We start from the raw sequence: 17501 nt of genomic DNA, 5'->3' as shown, positions 1-17501 counted from the left end.
ATTCTTGGCAGAATTTAAGTTCCAGCAGATATTGGGGTGGTTGAAGTCTCCCATGACTACTATATCTCTCCTTTTTGAATGTTTGGCAATCTGTTCTAGGAAGGCATCATCCAAGTCTTCAGTCTCAACGGAGTCCAAAACAAACCTGAGGCTAAATAGGGGCTCAGTATTCAATCTTGCAGCAGAGTGACGGCTTCATTGATTTTCAGTTGTTATAACTTTTATTTGTCGACAGCCACTCCATCACATTGATTTTTGTTTTTTTGCGCAGGGCTCTGAGTTAGGTATCAATTACTGTTTACTTCACAGGGTTGTTGTGAAGGTTAATAACTATCATTATTTAATTGCTTAACTGTTCCAGAAGAAAACAGCAGCCCAAGATGTAATTCAAACATATAAAGGGGGCCATCACACCGGGGGGAAATAGATTGTCTATTGTGCTACTGCTATTTATTACTTGAATTGGAGTTGAATTGCTAATGTCCAAATGGATGACTTTTCTAATTAGTATTCGTTGGTGGTTTCCTCCTGTTTCTGCTTAGAGTCTGCTTTTATCTTGTCCCAGAAGAACCTGTGGGTGCATTGGGGGCAACCTTCCAAACCATGGCTTGGAGGGTCATGCAAGAGACTTCCTGTGCTTGCATGCTCTCTCCCTCCTCCCTTCCTGTGTTGTAGGGCTTAATGCATTGCGTCATGGTTTGATCAAGTCATAGGTTACTGTATTTTGATGCAGTGGAAAGCAATACAGTGGTGCCCCGCAAGACGAATGCCTCGCAAGACGGAAAACTCGCTAGACAAAAGGGTTTTCCGTTTTGGAGGTGCTTCGCAAAATGAATTTCCTATGGGCTTGCTTCGCAAGATGAAAATGTATTGCGATTCCTGGGGGGGGGGGTTTTCCGCTCCCCACCCCTTTTTTCTAAGGCACTAAGCTGCTAATAGCCTTTTAGCAGCTAATCCGCTAGTCCCTTAAGCCTTTAATAGCCGCTAATAGCCGCTAAAGCGCTAATAGCGCTAATCCGCTAATAGGGTTGCTTCGCAAGACGAAAAACCGCTAGACGAAGAGACTCGCGGAACGGATTCTTTTCGTCTTGCGAGGCACCACTGTATATTTCAAAATGAGGAAGTAGTTCAGTACCATAGGAGAAAAGGTGGAGCATGCACTCTCATTTACATGTAAATCCTGATGATTGGTTTAATGTCTGCTTTACTTTTGTGCATGAGAGGTTGTGTCAGTGTGGAAACAGAAAAGGGCAATCAGAATTATTCATAACCCATTCTGAAACCTTCTTATTCTTAACAGAAAGACTTTGGCCATTTTTATCCACTCTCCTGTTTCGTTCGTTGTTCTTTCAGCCACATCCTCCCGTGATCAGCTGCAGCCCTCTCCCTCGCCACCTGCAGACGAAGTTCAGTCGGATGACTCGGATGACATCATCACAGTGTCTCCATCACCAGTGAAGAAAACATCATCTCATGATTTCACCAGCCATTTGTCACATTCTCTGTTGCACTCCTAGCGTGACAACGAAGGACGTTTTAGTCTTGCTTGGTGAGGTGAAGTTCTCCAGGCTATGCTACTCTATTTAGTTTTTCACAAAGGAGAAAGAGAGAGAAAGAGCTAAAGATGGTTAAGGCCACATTTGCGAGGTGATTCCTAAGGGACAGGGGAGAGCATCTTTTGCAGATCCATTTCCCTATAATTCACAGGTACTGGCAAATTCTGACCCTGCTGGTCCGCATGGTAGGAATTCAAACTTGTTTTGGTACCCCAAGCCATCTCCGGCTGTTGTTTCTAAGTTATCTTTTATTCTCGCTTCCCACAGTTCATGTTTTGTACCCAACTTTTGGCCATGCTGATTCACCTTGCAATTGGACGCCCCAGTACAAGGTCCTTAAAAGGTGATGGCGCCTTCCTTGTAATAGGTAGTGATGCCCTTAAACAAACAGTTCTGTGGGACCAGTGCTTCGGCACGAAACGCAGGAACCCTGTGAATTTCTGAGCTTTGCCTGGTTCTTGAACCAAAATCAGTTGGAGCCGGCTTGTTCAAAGACTCCAGAGCAAAAGGATATGTCCAGGAAGGGGAGATACAACTCACTGAAATTGTAGAAGATGAAGGGGCTAGGAGTCAAGTCTGGCTTTAAGCTTTTTGCTAAGTACAGTGGTACCTCAGGTTAAGTACTTAATTCGTTCCAGAGGTCCGTAGTTAACCTGAAACTGTTCTTAACCTGAAGCACCACTTTAGCTAATGGGGCCTCCCACTGCTGCTGCGCCGCCAGAGCCAGATTTCTGTTCTCATCCTGAAGCGAAGTTCTTAACCTGAAGCACTATTTCTGGGTTAGCAGAGTCTGTAACCTGATGCGTATGTAACCTGAAGCGTATGTAACCTGAGGTACCACTGTAATATAAAATCAACAGGCTCCAGACTTCATTATCTTCTGGCTCTCTCGCAAGATTCCCAGCTCCTTCACTGGAGATGAGCCTTTATCTCCAAACCTGTGGTAGATTAACAACCATACTTAACTGACATAAATAATCTCTCTCCCTCTCTCTCTCTCTCTCTTTCTCAGAAGTGTTCATTTTGCACAAACCAATAATTGCCTTGCGCTTGCATTTCAGTCGGTAGCTTTGTGTGATCACCTTTGTATGAAAGAACTTCCTAGGTTCCTCAGTCAGATGATTGGTCTCTAAAGCCCAGGAGAGGGTACCCTGACTGGCAGCAGCTCTCCAAGATCCTGATGCAGAGAAAGTCTTTGCCATTGCCTGCTCCTTATTCCTTTTCAACTGGAGAGGCCTGAGATTGAACCCGGGACCTTCTGCCTGCCCAGCTCTGCCCCTGAACTATAGTCCATCTGAATGCTGCTGCTACCGCAGATAAAGTTGGGAATCTAAATTACAGTTCCTGCTTGGAGGAGGATGCTTCAGTCTCCTGTCTTGTCATTATTTGTGACTTGATGAATTATTCAGATTTATTCAGGAGCCATGGCAATCACTCATCTTCTTTGCTCGCCTTCTGGAGTGTAAGATGGAAGGGCTGCTCTTGCCCATTGATCATCCTGCTGATTGTACATGTGCCACTTATCAGACCCCCACATTTGCAATGGAGGAGGAGGAAGCCCCTGCTCTGCCCTGTGCCGCCCAAAAAGCAAGTCCCAGATAATCCAATGCCCATTCCTATTCTAAGCCACAAGTTTGCAGTAGTAAGACCACTTCCTAACTGGCAGGCAAGCATGAATTGATCTTGGAAATGCCTTTCCAGTTCATACCAGAGGAAAGGATGAATCTTGCCATCAGCATAGTGGTGTTAGCTTTGCTGCCTGTGCCCTTAAGAGACATTTATTATTGCAAAGTACCATGAAATGCCTTGCTCTCCTTACCTGTAGCACTCAGAGGCTCCCTGTTACCTCTTGCGGGGCTATGTTGGGGAGAGAAGCTGTGGGGAGTTATTTTCCAAATCTTGCAGCAAAACTTACATGTTCTACAAAAATCTCTTCATGGAACTCTTCCTGGATTGTACAATTTCATCCTGCAAATGTGGGATTGCTCCTGCATGCACACTTGCAAGCAGAAAGCTAGTGCCGCACACCTCTGGCATAACTCTCTGATGTGCAAGTTTCCAACATGTGGGAAATCTTGGGTTTTTGTTTGTTTTGAGATGGCAACATTCAAAAAAGCACACATAACCCTTTGTTTGCGTTTTAAAGTGGCACAGCCCAAGAAGATCTCTGCCACATGATTTTGCTGAATGTGTAAATAGGGGAGGAATGGATGCTTCCTGACAGATCTCCTCATATTTTGAAATGGCCCTTTACTGTTCCAGAATGCAACACAACACCATAGCAAACACTTTTGGGACTTACCGTCCTTACAGGTGAAACAGAGGGGGAAAACGTGGCACCCATTTCTGAAGTTCAGTAGGGATAGTGGAGCACAGATTTGCCCCGCAAGCCAAGGGCTGCCTTCTCTGCTGTACATCATTACTTGGAACAAATCAACATGGTTTCTTTGGGGGATTCGGTGTGTGGGGTGGCAGCATATATGATCCACTTGCATGACAACAAAAATCTGTCTTATTGTAGGGATCAGAGAAAGCTACCTACCCCCTGCCAGCAATGTTTACAAATCAAAACGTATATCAAAATATTGCAGTGCTTTACATGGTTTGTGTCATGCACTGTAGCGCGTGGATCTGGCTGCCAAGCCATTAGCTGAGTGGTTAAATTATTGCCGGATGGGGGGAAATGATGCCATAGGATATGTAACTATTGTTGTTGTTGAGTCATTTAGTTGTGTCCACCTCTTCATGACCCCATGGACCAGAGCACACCAGGCACTCCTGTCTTCCACTGCCTCCTGCCGTTTGGTCAAACTCACGTTGGTAGCTTCGAGAACACTGTCCAACCATCTCGTCCTCTGCCGTCCCCTTCTACTTGTGCCCTCAAACTTTCCCAACATCAGGGTCTTTTCCAGGGATGTAACTATTATATTGGCACAATGGATATCTGCAAACACTCAAGTGGATCTTGGGCAGGTGAAGCCCCGTAAACTGACAGCACAATCCTATGCATGTGAAGCGGGCCCCATTGAGTCAAGTTGGGCTTGCTCATAGTGTATGTTTTTAGGGTTGCAGCCAGAGTTGGATTTGTTTTGAGCAAAACCAGTAACCATTTGTACAATACATTCAGTGGAGTTTCTGTGTGTGAGAGTGAGTTAATGCACAGAATCTCCCTAATATTTTTTTTGTTCTTCAAATTGGAAGCAAAGATGCCTGCTTGCTCACACAGCGAAAGCAGGATGGAGCCTGCTGTGTATAAACCTGTCCCCAGCCATTCAGGATTGGCTTGGAGGAAATGCTTCCTTCTTTTGTGGGCTGTAGGGACGCGGGTGGCACTGTGGTCTAAACTACAGAGCCTAGGGCTTGCCGATCAGAAGGTCGGCAGTTCAAATCCCCGTGACGGGGTGAGCTCCTGTTGCTCGGTCCCTGCTCCTACCAGCCTAGCAGTTCGAAAGCACATCAAAGTGCAAGTAGATAAATAGGTACCATTCCAACGGGAAGGTAAACGGTGTTTCCGTGCACCACTCTGGTTTCGCCAGAAGCAGCTTAGTCATGTTGCCCAAATGACCCGGAAGCTGTCTGTGGACAAATGCTGGCTCCCTTGGCCAGTAAAGTGAGATGAGCGCTGCAACCCCTGAGTCGTCCATGACTGGACCTAACGGTCAGGGGTCCCTTTACCTTTGTGGGGTGCTTCTGATAGTCTGTGCCAAAACTTGGGCCTATGCTGCCACTTGCACTATCATGAAACTAAGTGCCGTCTCCTCCATAAAAAGAGCCCTATGGGGTCAGGCTGAAGGCCCCTTAGGCCAGCACTCTGCTCCCCCCAATGGCCAGTCCAATGCATTTGGGAAGCCCAGCTAACAGGATTGGAATGCAAGAGCCCCTCTTGAGGGTTGCTTCTCGGCAACTGGCATTCACTGGCCTGCAGCATCTTAAGAAGGAGATTCCAAACCACCATTATGACTGACATTCCTGGAACATTGCCCTCTGGCTGCAGTCTTTCCCCTTTGGGGTTTTGCTGCATTTACCGGCCTGCTTATTAGCAATCAAGATGGGAAACGTTGCATCTTGGCTGGGGCTCCTCAACCTTTGTGAGATTTCCGTTGTTTTCCACAGACAAAAGAGGAAAACTTTCTGGGCTGTCATTACGACAACTTTAATGCATCGCAGGCCGGGAGGGGGAAAGGTAGCCTTTCTTTAGTGGCAAGTGGTTACCGTTAATGCGTCCATGAAGCCCAGAGCTCTGTCCTTTGGAAGATATTGCTTGTTCTTCTTCCAGTGAGTCTCTCTGCCCCAACCCCTCCAACGCCCCTCTACATAAAAGAGAGAAATTGGCTCCCTCGCTTATGCTGAATGCTTGTTAAGTCGGGGACAGAAATCTGTTCTCTATCTGATACTTGCTATCATTCATGCCAGGACTTGCAGCCAAAAAGGATGGCTACGGTACAGAGCAGATGATTTTTGCTTAATCCCATCAGTGGAAACGCTGTTTGTAGGGCTTCCAGAGGCAGCTGCTGGGAGCTGTCCAGAGCCCAGGCAATCGGGAGAGAGGTTTACACCATCAGGTAAATTAATTCCATCCGCTGCTGCTCCAGTCACATTGTCAGGGGCGCAGAAGGTAGCTCTGGTGCGCAGGCTGGATATGATTCCTGAACAGCTCTGTATATACGGCTAAGCACTGTCAATGACGTAAGCGGGGGGGGGGGGTGGAATACTTGCATCTAGAGGCTGAATACATCTGATGTGCAGGGAGAGGAGGCTGGAAGCCTGTAACTGAGGCTCAGAGGCACCTCCGCAGTCCATGGCAAAACCCCAGGCTTTCATACAAAACTCAGAGTGTGTACAAAGGCCAAGACAGGAGCAAAATGTTTCCCAGACTCCAGTCCCTGGGGAGCTACTAGTGTGAGTAATTTGATGAAACCGGATCCTCCTTCCCACAATAGCAAGCCGTAAGAGAGAGCTATGAACAAAGTGTGTGTGAGCTAGAGGTGAGGGGGAGAGGTTTGCATTTCCGCAGGACAGCTGAGTCCCTTTCAGATTGGTGCTTGTTAATCTTTTCGGGTTTATGAGGGAGTTGACATTATAAAGGTGTAGGTAGAATGGTCAACCGGTAAACTGGCTTGCTGCTGGGACAGAAAGTGGATTTTATTCCTGGTAGTGATGATGGGGGTTTTTTTGGGGGGTGGGGAGGGTGAAGGCCAACTCAGAACATTGTGCTTACTGAGGCAGAGCAGCAAATGGTGCCACACGCTTGGAGAACGGGAAGATGGCGTATTCCAAGTCAGAACATTGGCCCATCTAGCTCAGTCTTATCTACACAGAATGGCATCATCTTCAGGGTTTCAGACAGGAGTCGCTTCCTGTCTTATCTGTAAGATGCCAGGGTTTGAACCTGTGACCACTGACTTCCAGCTCTAAAAAAGGTAAAGGTACCCCTGCCCGTACGGGCCAGTCTTGACAGACTCTAGGGTTGTGCGCCCATCTCACTCAAAGAGGCCAGGGGCCAGCGCTGTCCGAAGACACTTCCGGGTCACGTGGCCAGCGTGACAACGCTGCTCTGGCGAGCCAGAGCCGCACACAGAAATGCTGTTTACCTTCCCGCCAGTAAGCGGTCCCTATTTATCTACTTGCACCCGGGGGTGCTTTCGAACTGCTAGGTTGGCAGGTGCTGGGACCGAACAACGGGAGCGTACCCCGCTGCGGGGATTCGAACCGCCAACCTTTCTATCGGCAAGCCCTAGGCGCTGAGGCTTTTACCCACAGAGCCACCCGCATCCCATAGGGCAAAGATACAGACACCCAAAATCCCAAGACATTAGGCAGGGCCAGAATGGAATATATGCACAGTACAATCACGTCTTACACAAAGGTATGGTTCCAAGTGGCATGTACCCCAAATCTTGGAACTGCCCCGCAGGTGGGGGGGGTGAGAGAGAGCAGGCCCAGCACTCCCAGAGGCCGTCTGCCAAGCAGGCTTTGCTCCCCAAGGCAAAGTGGAGAGCTTATAAACCTTTTTTGCATCATGTAACCAAAGCAGCACCCAGCACAGAAAAAGCTTTTAGGCTTTCTGCCTTGGTTGGGGCGCCCCCGCCCTGGAGGCTACGGATATTTGCATGAGCTCTTGCGGGAAGTTGGATGGCCCTGTGAAATCTCCCATACAGTCATAGGATGCTTCATTCAGTAGGGAGTAATGTGACCCCCCCAAAAAAAAAAATTGGTAGTGTAAATAGCCAAGGACTGGTTTGTACAGCTGAAATTTTTCAACCTTTGCGTTTGTTGTAAGAGTAGAGCAGGGTGCCAAAAGCAGTGCTGAGGAGACATCTGGTGCATTGACCTCTCTCTGACTTCCTCTTGACTAATCCCCTGGCGCAGCTAAGGTCATAGCCTGACTTTCTGGCATTTGCCACAAACGGGGGGACAGCATGCAAATAAATAAATAATCAACCTCGCCATTTTTGGCTTGCTGAGATCTCAGTTCCACATCGTGCAACCGCTAGGTAGTTTGATGTAGCATGAACTATATTTCAGGGGGTCTTAATTAAAAACAGACATCCGCGTCCAGGTGGCTGAAGGTTTCCATTGTGTGAGGTTGCTGCTATGGAATCACTGCTCCCTGCCTCCAGGAACAAGAGTCACGTTCAATAAACACAAAAGAGAGTGTGCGTTTTTGTTTTTTGTTTTTCTGGCCTTGTACAATACCATAGGGACAAACCCATAGGAAATAACGATGTATCATTCCCAAATGTGGGCTGTTTGCAGTGGAATTGCAATCTTTATAACTCTCATGGAGAAATCACAACACAGATAAACCCACTCCTCAAATGGCTGGTCCGCGTGAGGGTGGGGGGCGCACAGGGAATAAATATGCCTTTGGCACATCATGCAGAAAGAACTCATCAGCAGTCATATCACCATATGGCATCATCTTGCACGAGTTTTTACAACCACTGCTGCGACAGGGCTTTTCCTCAAAGGTGGAAGTCCATTTAAAAATCTTGACATCAAGGAAGGCAACAAGGTCATTATGCTTCTAAGGGAGAGACACAGACATTCCTCTGCAACCACATGCATGTCTGTGGTGGGCAAATGGAGCCATCTTGCAAATGTTATCCATTGCTAGCGGAGGAGTAAGTTGGTGTGTACAGGGTAACTGCTTGCATACTGCCAAAAAAGAGGAAATGCATCAACCTCCCCCCCCCCCATGAGACAGATTTGCATTACAAAAATGCATATGCTAATTTATAGCTGTAGAGGTAAATGAATTAAATAGAAATACAATGTGCCTTGCCGTAGTAAGGGAGGCTGTGCCTTAGTACCTAGGTGACCTGGGAGCAGACATCGCCTTCACCACCTGCAGGTCTCATCCAGCAGGGCTTTTCTTATGAGAATGAGACAAACATTTAAAATGATGCCAATGAGTTCTGTATTCCTTTCTCTTTCCCGTTGCAGCTTCTAATTGGACACACTTGAGAGTGTTCATTCCTATGTGCACCTACCCCCACCTCCCAATTAGGCTTGCTTTTCAACATGCTGACAGAGAGGCTGCCTCAAGGACACCCCCCCCCCCCCCCCCGTTCTGTAACTGTTGCTTCCCATTTTGGTTTTCAGACAAAACCGACAGGAGGTGTAGATGGAGAAGGGTGGCAACGTGGGAAGTGCCTTTACAATTATAGAGAATGGAACGCATCCTCGAGCCATAATTGGTAAGGGATTGCTCACCATCTGCTTTCATGTAAGCAAAATTTCCCAAATAGGATCAAGTTGATCCGAGAGATTAGAATCCCTTCCCCCGCCATATCTGGCTGCCCGCTTCTTGCCACATGGTGTAGAATGGGCCTTTGATGATGCAGTCTGACAAAATGCCCACCAGAAAGTGGGGATGCTGTTCAACGGCTCGCCTCGGTGTTCCCAAACTCTTCCTTGACCTGTTGCTTCCAAGCCATCATTACCTCTTGACTTAGAATGAGGAATGTTTGGGTTCTGGGTATGCAAACCATTATGAGAGGACCTCTCCTACCCCCCCTCCAACTAATAAAGCAGTTGAGCAGGAAGATGGTCACTGGAAGGTGATGATGGAGAAGTCTTGGTGGTGGCGGTGCTGCTTTCTCCTACAGGAAGGGCCATTGCAGTAGCCTGCCATATTGTCTTAAGTGCATGATCTGGCAGTTTTCTCCATTGTGCCTGAAAAATGTGCTATGGCATTGCACAGTGAGTTTTTCCCCCTGGGGTTTTATGCCAAGCAACACACAAAAGGCCATGTCATCCCACATGTGCACTCTGGCAATCTCCATAGAAGGGAAGATAGGAGGCGTCTTTATACCTTATCAGGTATACCTTGTACCTTATCATTGCACCATCTAATTACTGTTTTACATGGATGATCAGCAACTTGCCAGCGTTTTAAGCAGAGACCCTCCCCCAGCCCTTCCTTGAGATCCCAAGGATTGAGCCTGGGATCTTTGGGGTGGGCTCTTGAATCTGCAGCTGGGTTGACATCTGATGTAATGTAATGTCACAGTGTTCTGTCACTCTCTGTGTTGATAGACTTTGTAGGTTGTGTTCCCAGTTTTGAGATTGTTTTAATCTTTTGCAAGCTGCCTTTAAAGTGCAGACTGGTAAAGATTTTAATAAATGTTTTGCCACTGGGAGTAATATATTGCTGCTTTTTCATGGCCCTGTCTGTTCTTGTGTATTATGGGCAATCATTCTTAAATTATACCTAGGCATTTCATTGATTCTTCACAGCAGGGTAACAATCAGAGTTAAAACAACTTTCTGATCAGTGACAGGTGAGTCTGAATTAATTCCTTTACCAGGAAGTGCAGATCTTTATCTAAGCATCTGGACCTGTCTGTAGAAATTTGCTGTGGGGACACTGGAATTGCTCTTTGTTAAGAGGGTTATGCTGCATACTTCCACCTGTGTGCTACTTGTATTTTTGCAAGTAAACCCAAATACTCCCCCCCCCCCGAAATGTACAGTGATCTCTCCTTCTAAAGCTGGGGTGGGAGGCAACTGCAGCCTTCCAGATGTTGTTGGACTAATATCCCTATATGCCTTTAGTAGTACTTTCTGACATTTAATTGCCTGCAAGGGACTGTTAACAAAGAGCTGTGCAAAGGTACCAACTTTTGATAGTTTAAAAGATGGTTCAAAAGTTTTAAAATTCCACAATGGTAGACAGAGACTGCTGTGGCTTGGCTGGTTCTCTTGCTGAAGCTGGTTTAATTAGATTAGAAGTTTTCCAATTTTAGTATGTAGAACAGTTGAACGTGGTCCATGTAAAATTGACTAATCTCATTGTATGGGCTTTGTTACTATTCCCCCCCCCCCCTCAGGCAACAGTGTCCTAACTGTAGCTAAGTATGTCACCACCACAACACATGAATACAGGGTTATTAAGCAGCTGAAGACAAAGAGATGTGGGCTGTAAGTCAAGCAGAAAAGCATGTGAACTGTGAGATGGGATCCACACTTTGGAAAAGTTTAAAGAATTCTCATGTTATACAGCCAGATTTAATTTTCATCTGGCACATTCTTCCCTAATGCAAAACATTTCCACAAAGAATCTCCCCACCTCCCTTGCCCACACTAATCTTTGCAAGAGGCCCAGCAGTAAATTTGGGATTTTTTAAAACAATGACTACTTGTTATCATGTTCTGTTTCTTTATGCCATCTTGAAGCTAATCAGAGCTAACTTATTTCTAGTCCTAAGAGGATATATTTCCCTTACATTCTGAAACAAAGGTTAATTTCACACAGCTGGGAATGGCTCTGGATTTTTCCAGCAATGGGCTGGCCTAGAGCCAATTTTATGTTGCATATGTGTTCCATGAGTCCATGATAAGCATGTGACCAGGGCTTAATTTCAGCCAGGGTGCCTATGGGCTGGTTCCAAAGCCCAGAGTTCGTTCTCTGTGCCAGGACTCTCTCTCTCTCTCTCTGTGTGTGTGTGTGTGTGTGTGTGTGTGTGTGCAGAGAGAGAGAGAGAGAGAGAGAGAAAGAAAGAAAGAAAGAAAGAAAGAAAGAAAGAAAGAGAAAGGAGGGAGCGTGCCTAAGTCTTTGTAGAAAATGGTAATTCAGAATTGGGTCCCACACTGATAGGAGAAAAATTCCAGGTCAAAGGACATGGGTTTTAGGTGAGATTCAGACTTATCATCTCGGCATGATAGGGTCCTAGCTGGTTCAGCCTAATCACTAGGAGAGATTAAGTGATTTTTTTTTTACCTGTGCTGAAACAATAATGGCTGCCCTTGCAGGAAAACCATTGCAGCTAACCTGAAATTCTGCTGGTTTCATGCTCCCAAAAGGGACAGCCATGCCTGAAAATGTTGTCCAATTCTGCCCCAAAATAAAAAGTTATAGGTGTTTCATTTCTCTCTCTCTTAAAGAAAACATTAAAAGTGTTATCCCCACTCCCAACCCTAAACCTATTTGCCTGTACTTTGGCAAACCTTATGCACTCTGAAGAGAATAATATGCCTGCAAATTCCATCCACTTCTATCAAAAGAAAAGCGAAGTTATAGCTGTTTTTAAATTTCACTGTAGTGAATTGCAGGGCTGGGGTGGAGCAGAGCAGACTTTGACAGTCCCTGAGCCAAATCAGGCAGCCCATGATGCACCTTAGATCAAGGTGACCTAGAATCATAGAATCATAGAGTTGGAAGAGACCACAAGGGCCATCGAGTCCAACCCTCTGCCAAGCACTGAATCTTAGGATCAGTAAACCAAATCTTGTGGTGACTACAAACTTTCAGTTTTTGCCTGCTGGCAGAAGGACCATCAAAGGGAACTCTCTTGGTAGGGAGTTCCTAAGTCTGGGTTCAACCACTGAGAAGGCTCTTGTTCAAGTTCCCACCAAACATGTCAGATGCGGCAGGACAGAGAAAAACTCCTCTGTAGATCTTAGTGCCCAGCATCAGGCAAATAGCTTTAAAAAAATAGCAATCTAGGCCCTTTAAAATTGTTTGTATGAGCAGTTTAATTTCTACAATTCACTTAAGTTTTAGGATTTGGTTTTAGCTCTGTGAGGTGTTTTGTGGTTCTCATTATATGAATGTGGCCAAACCTACATTAACCTTGGCTCTGAAGTGGTTTGGTTTTTTTCTATTTGGTTTTCCCTGCTGTTGCTTATATTGATTGATGGTTTCGGATTTTGTCACCAAGAGAACTCTGGTTATGGAGCCATAAATAAATAATAAACATTGGCTTTCAAAATATTGCCAGGTGAGGTGAGGGGGCAAGGTAGAATTTGAGACTTTGGGATGGGACCAAGTGGACTTTTATGGGCTGGGACAGAGCCTGGAAAACTAGAGCATGATAAGTAGGGGGGAGAGGGAATTGCTGGGAAGTTTTAGACCCTCATCTTGGTTACCTGTAAAGATTGGAATATCGTTACCTGAAGAACTGCTTATATGAACCTGTCAGGGTTTAAAATATTCTTCAAAAACGCTTTTCTGAATACCTCCAGTGTCTTCAAAAGTAGGGTTTTGGTGTCCAACGCATGGTGCTGGCCGAAGACTTTTGGCACCTGCGGCAAACCACAAATGCCCAATGCCAGGGAAGAAGGGGTGAGTGAACATCTACATCGGGAACAGGGTGCGAGACCAGATCAAGCTTACTTGATGGCTGGGAATCAAAGGCTGTCGTGGTGGGTGCAGAGCCCAAAGATGCCCTCCAGGAGGCTAAGGACCCCCCCCCCCCCAATGCCCAGGTTTGTGTCCCTGAGAGGTCACTTTGGTGCTGCAAATGCAACAGATTCACTTCACCCTGGAGGTGCATCCCATTGTCTCTTGAGGCGAATGGATGCGGACAATGACGTCTTGTGTTTAGAGGCAACTTTTTGTGTGCATGCCTCTGTGTGCACATGTCTCTCTGTGAAGGGGGACCTTTAGACGCCTATGCCCGTTGGTGTGTATGTGTGTGGAGAGCTTGTGAGTAAGGGGGCCTTTCATGCCTGTGTGTTTGTGTGTGTGTGTAGGCAGGGCCTTTTTTGTTTATATGCCTGTTTGTGTATGTAAGCAGGGGGAGGGGGCTTTTGTGTATATGCCTCTGTGTGTGGTGCTTATCCCCGTCTCACTCTGTGTGTGTGTGTGTGTGTGTGTGTGTGTAGAGGGCCTTTTTGTGTACATGCCTATGTGTAGGTAGGACCTTTTTTGTTTATATGCCTGTTTGTGTATGTAAGGGGGGGGGTTGTGTATATGCCTGTGTGTGGAGAGAGTGTGAGCTTTTAGTGCATATCCCCCTCTCACTCTGTGTGTGTGTGTAGGGGGACCTTTTGTGTGCATGCCTGTTTTTGTGTGTGTATAAGAGCCTTCAGTGTATATCCCCCTCATGCTTGTGTGTCTGTGTGTCTAGGGGATACCTTTTGTGTATATGCCTGTGTGTAGAGACAGCTTTTAGTGCATATCCCCCTCTCACCGTGTGTGTGTAGGGGGACCTTTTGTGTCCATGCCTGTTTGTGTGTGTATAAGAGCCCTCATGCTTGTGTGTCTGTGTGTGCAGGGGATACCTTTTGTGTATACTGTATGCCTCTGTGTGTGTGTGTGGAGAGAGATCTTTTAGTGCATATCCCCCTCTCACCGTGTGTGTGTGTGTGTGTGTAGAGGGCCTTTTTGTGTACATGCCTGTGTGTGGGTAGGACCTTTTTTGTTTATATGCCTGTTTGTGTATGTAAGGGGGGGGGTTGCAGGTTTTGGTGTCCTCGGGTGTCTTCCCGTGTAAAAGTTGGGGTGTCTAGGCGACGTTTCGACGAGGTCTCACTCGTCATCTTCAGGCTGGTGCTTTCGGCTTCTTGTTACTGGAACAGAGCAGGATCTCAGTGTTTGAGTTCCTATAAATACTGTTGAGGAGGTGTGGTGTATAGCCTCCAATGTTCTGGGCAGAGAGGAGGTTCCCAGGCTAGTGTGCCTTTTCTTCTTTTGTTCCTTAATTACTTGAGGGATATCTTGAGTGATTTCTTGAGTGATTTCCTGAATCCCACTTAGGTGGGTCATTAGGTGTGGATTAGTTGTTAAAGCCTTCGTGTCTTGAACTCTTGAACTTTGTGAAGAGTTTTTCTGAGAAGATGGCTGTATTGCACTTGGTTGTGCTCTGGCTTGGCTTCGTGTATAGGGGCGAGCTGTGGTTTTGTGGCCTGTGCCAGCCAGATCTGTGTAGGGATTGCAGGGGGGTGCAGCATCCGGAGGTGCCACCCTGGTTTGGCTACTGGATGGTGTCTGTAATTTATCTGTGGAGAGGGTCTGGGTTTGGGTCTGGTGTGGTTGATTGGTGATGGCGTTCTGTGTGCCTCTGGATCTGGTGTCAGATTTTGTGGGGAGGGCTAATTTCCAGATGTCTGGCAAGCGGGATGTGTCGTCACGCTTGTTCATGTTGTGAGGGTGTTTCTCTATCTCGATGGCTTCCATGATTATTCTCTTGTGGTGATGTTCCATGTTAAAGAGCAATTTGGAATCTGCAAAATTAATTTCGTGTCCTGTTTCTTTCATGTGTTGGAAAAGAGAGGAAGTTTTTTCTTCTTTTTTGACGGCATTCTTGTGTTCTGCGATCCGTGCATTTATTCGTCTGTTTGTTTGTCCAATGTACGTGGCTGGGCAGACTTTGCAGGGTATTTCATAGACCCCTTGGTTTTCCAACTGAATTTTATCCTTGGGGTTTCTGAGGATATTGGCTATTTTTTGGTTGGTGCAAAAGGCTGTTTTGATATTGTGTTTATGGAGGATTTTGCTAATTTTATCTGTAGTGCCCTTGATATAAGGAAGGAGGGCTATGCCATTGTTTTCTTCTGTGTCTTGGTTTTTGGGGGGTGTTTCTTTTTGGATTAGCTTCGTAACCCTGTTTTGCTGGTATCCATTGGCAATTAACACATTTGAGAGATTCTGTAACTCAGTTGTCAAGTGGTCTTCGTCAGCCAGGCGTTTGGTTCTGGAGATGAGAGTCTTGGCTACGGAGTTTATTTGTGCAGGGTGGTGGTGTGATTGTGCATGTAAGTAGCGGTTGGTGTGTGTTTTTTTCTGGTAGATAGTGTGTCCTAGGGAGCCATCAGGTTTTTTGTAGATTAGGACGTCAAGGAAGGGAAGTTGGTTGTTGGCTTCTATTTCCATAGTGAATTGTATTTTGGGGTGTAGGCTGTTGAGATGTGTGAGGAAGCTATCCAGTTTTTCCTTCCCGTGTGGCCAAATTACAAAGGTGTCGTCAACATATCTGAGCCAAAGTTTGGGTTTGTGTTCTGACTTGTCTAAAGCATTGGTTTCAAAGTGTTCCATGTACAGGTTAGCGATGACCGGTGAGAGGGGTGATCCCATAGGGGGGGGGTTGTGTATATGCCTGTGTGTGGAGAGAGTGTGAGCTTTTAGTGCATATCCCCCTCTCACTGTGTGTTTGTGTGTGTGTGTAGGGGGACCTTTTGTGTGCATGCCTGTTTTTGTGTGTGTATAAGAGCTTTCAGTGTTTATCCCCCTCATGCTTGTGTGTGTAGGGGATACCTTTTGTGTATATGCCTGTGTGTGTAGAGACAGCTTTTAGTGCATATCCCCCTCTCACTGTGTGTGTGTGTGTGTGGGTAGGGGGACCTGTTTGTGTGTGCATAAGAGCCCTCATGCTTGTGTGTCTGTGTGTGCAGGGGATACCTTTTGTGTATACTGTATGCCTCTGTGTTTGTGTGTGTGTGTGTGTGTGTGTGTGTGGAGGGAGGGAGAGAGATCTTTTAGTGCATATCCCCCTCTCACCGTGTGTGTGTGTGTGTGTGTGTGTGTGTGTAGGGGGACCTTTTGTGTCCATGCCTGTTTGTGCGTGTATAAGAGCCCTCGTGCTTGTGTGTCTGTGTGTGCAGGGGATACCTTTTGTGTATACTGTATGCCTCTGTGTGTGTGTGTGTGTAGAGAGAGAGATCTTTTAGTGCATATCCCCCTCTCACCGTGTGTGTGTGTAGGGGGGACCTTTTTGTGCCCATGCCCTGTGTGTCTGTGTGTGGCCATGATGCCCCTCCGTTCCCTAGGCTCAGCAGCAGGGATGGCGGCCAGGCGGCGCCGAGGGCCTGCATCCTGAGGCGCCATTTCTGCCCCCTCCGCCAGCCCACGAACACGCACGCGCGCGGGCGAGGGAGCGAGGCGGGCAGGCAGGCCGACTCGGGCGGCGCCGAAAGGGGGTCCGTGTGGGCGGCGCCATCCGGGGAGGAAGAGGCGGAGGCGGCGGCGGCGGCGAGAGGCGAACAAAGAGCGCCGGCAGCCGCGCCGAGCGGAGGGAGCGTGTGGGCCGGCGGGGCAGGGGCCATGTCGGGCACGGAGCCTCCGAAGCCGCCGCCGGGGCCGCGGGGCCTCCTGGGCCGCCTGAACCGGCGGCGCTGAGGCGGCGCTGCTGCTGCTGCTCGCATTGCCCCCTCATGGCCGCGGGAAGGGGCAGCTCCTCCGGGTGAAGGAAGGAAGGAGGCGGCGGCGGCGCGGCGTCCCTGAGGGGGAGAAGGCGGAGGCGGCGGCGGAGGCGACCGGGGGAGGCGAGGCGCCTTCTCTCCTCAGGCCGGGCATGGCGGCGGCGGCGGCGGCGGCCGGCGTGAGCTACTCTCCTCCGTGGTGGGTGAGCCTCCTGCACCGCCTGCCCCACTTCAGCCTCCGCTGGGAGGCCGTCGGCGACGACTTCCGACCCGAGGACGCCGAGTACCAGCAGGTGAGAAGGAAGGAGGGAAGGGGCGACTCACCACCCGGCTCCCCCCCACCCCGGGTGTGTGTGTGGTTTTTGTGTGTGTCCCCACAACACACACCGTGAAATACACCTACACAGAACCCATTAGTAGATTCTCCTCGCCCGAGCCAACCCAGAGAGACCTGCAGCCAACAGACCAGATTTATATATTGCCAGTCCTTTCCTCGCTCTCTCTCCCCCCCCCCCCGCTTCGTCTGTTTATATTTAATTCATTTACATTAATTACCCGTCCGCTCTCTCACTCTCCGTG

At 47.7% G+C, this 17501-nt stretch overlaps 3 protein-coding genes across 4 annotated transcripts in view; all 3 read left to right on the top strand.

Annotated features, from left to right (window-relative positions):
- IQCE (IQ motif containing E) overlaps window positions 1-2917 on the top strand; it is a 36554-nt gene extending 33637 nt beyond the window's left edge. The window contains exon 21 of the mRNA XM_083413572.1: window positions 1354-2917. Coding sequence (XP_083269698.1) covers window positions 1354-1517 — 164 coding nt within the window. The 3' untranslated portion in view covers window positions 1518-2917. The remainder of the gene's footprint in view (window positions 1-1353) is intronic.
- Window positions 1-17501, top strand: part of CARD11 (caspase recruitment domain family member 11) — a 324316-nt gene that overhangs the window by 252766 nt on the left and 54049 nt on the right. The window lies entirely within an intron of this gene.
- TTYH3 (tweety family member 3) overlaps window positions 16680-17501 on the top strand; it is an 80798-nt gene continuing 79976 nt past the window's right edge. For both annotated transcript variants that reach the window (XM_083413575.1, XM_083413574.1), the window contains exon 1: window positions 16680-17215. In XM_083413575.1, the coding sequence (XP_083269701.1) occupies window positions 17075-17215 (141 nt within the window). In that variant the 5' untranslated portion in view covers window positions 16680-17074. The remainder of the gene's footprint in view (window positions 17216-17501) is intronic.

Source organism: Podarcis tiliguerta, assembly GCF_965153285.1.
Source record: "Podarcis tiliguerta genome assembly, chromosome: 14".
In the NCBI taxonomy this organism is placed as follows: Eukaryota; Metazoa; Chordata; class Lepidosauria; order Squamata; family Lacertidae; genus Podarcis; species Podarcis tiliguerta.
This window is presented reverse-complemented; position numbering and strand designations above follow the sequence as displayed.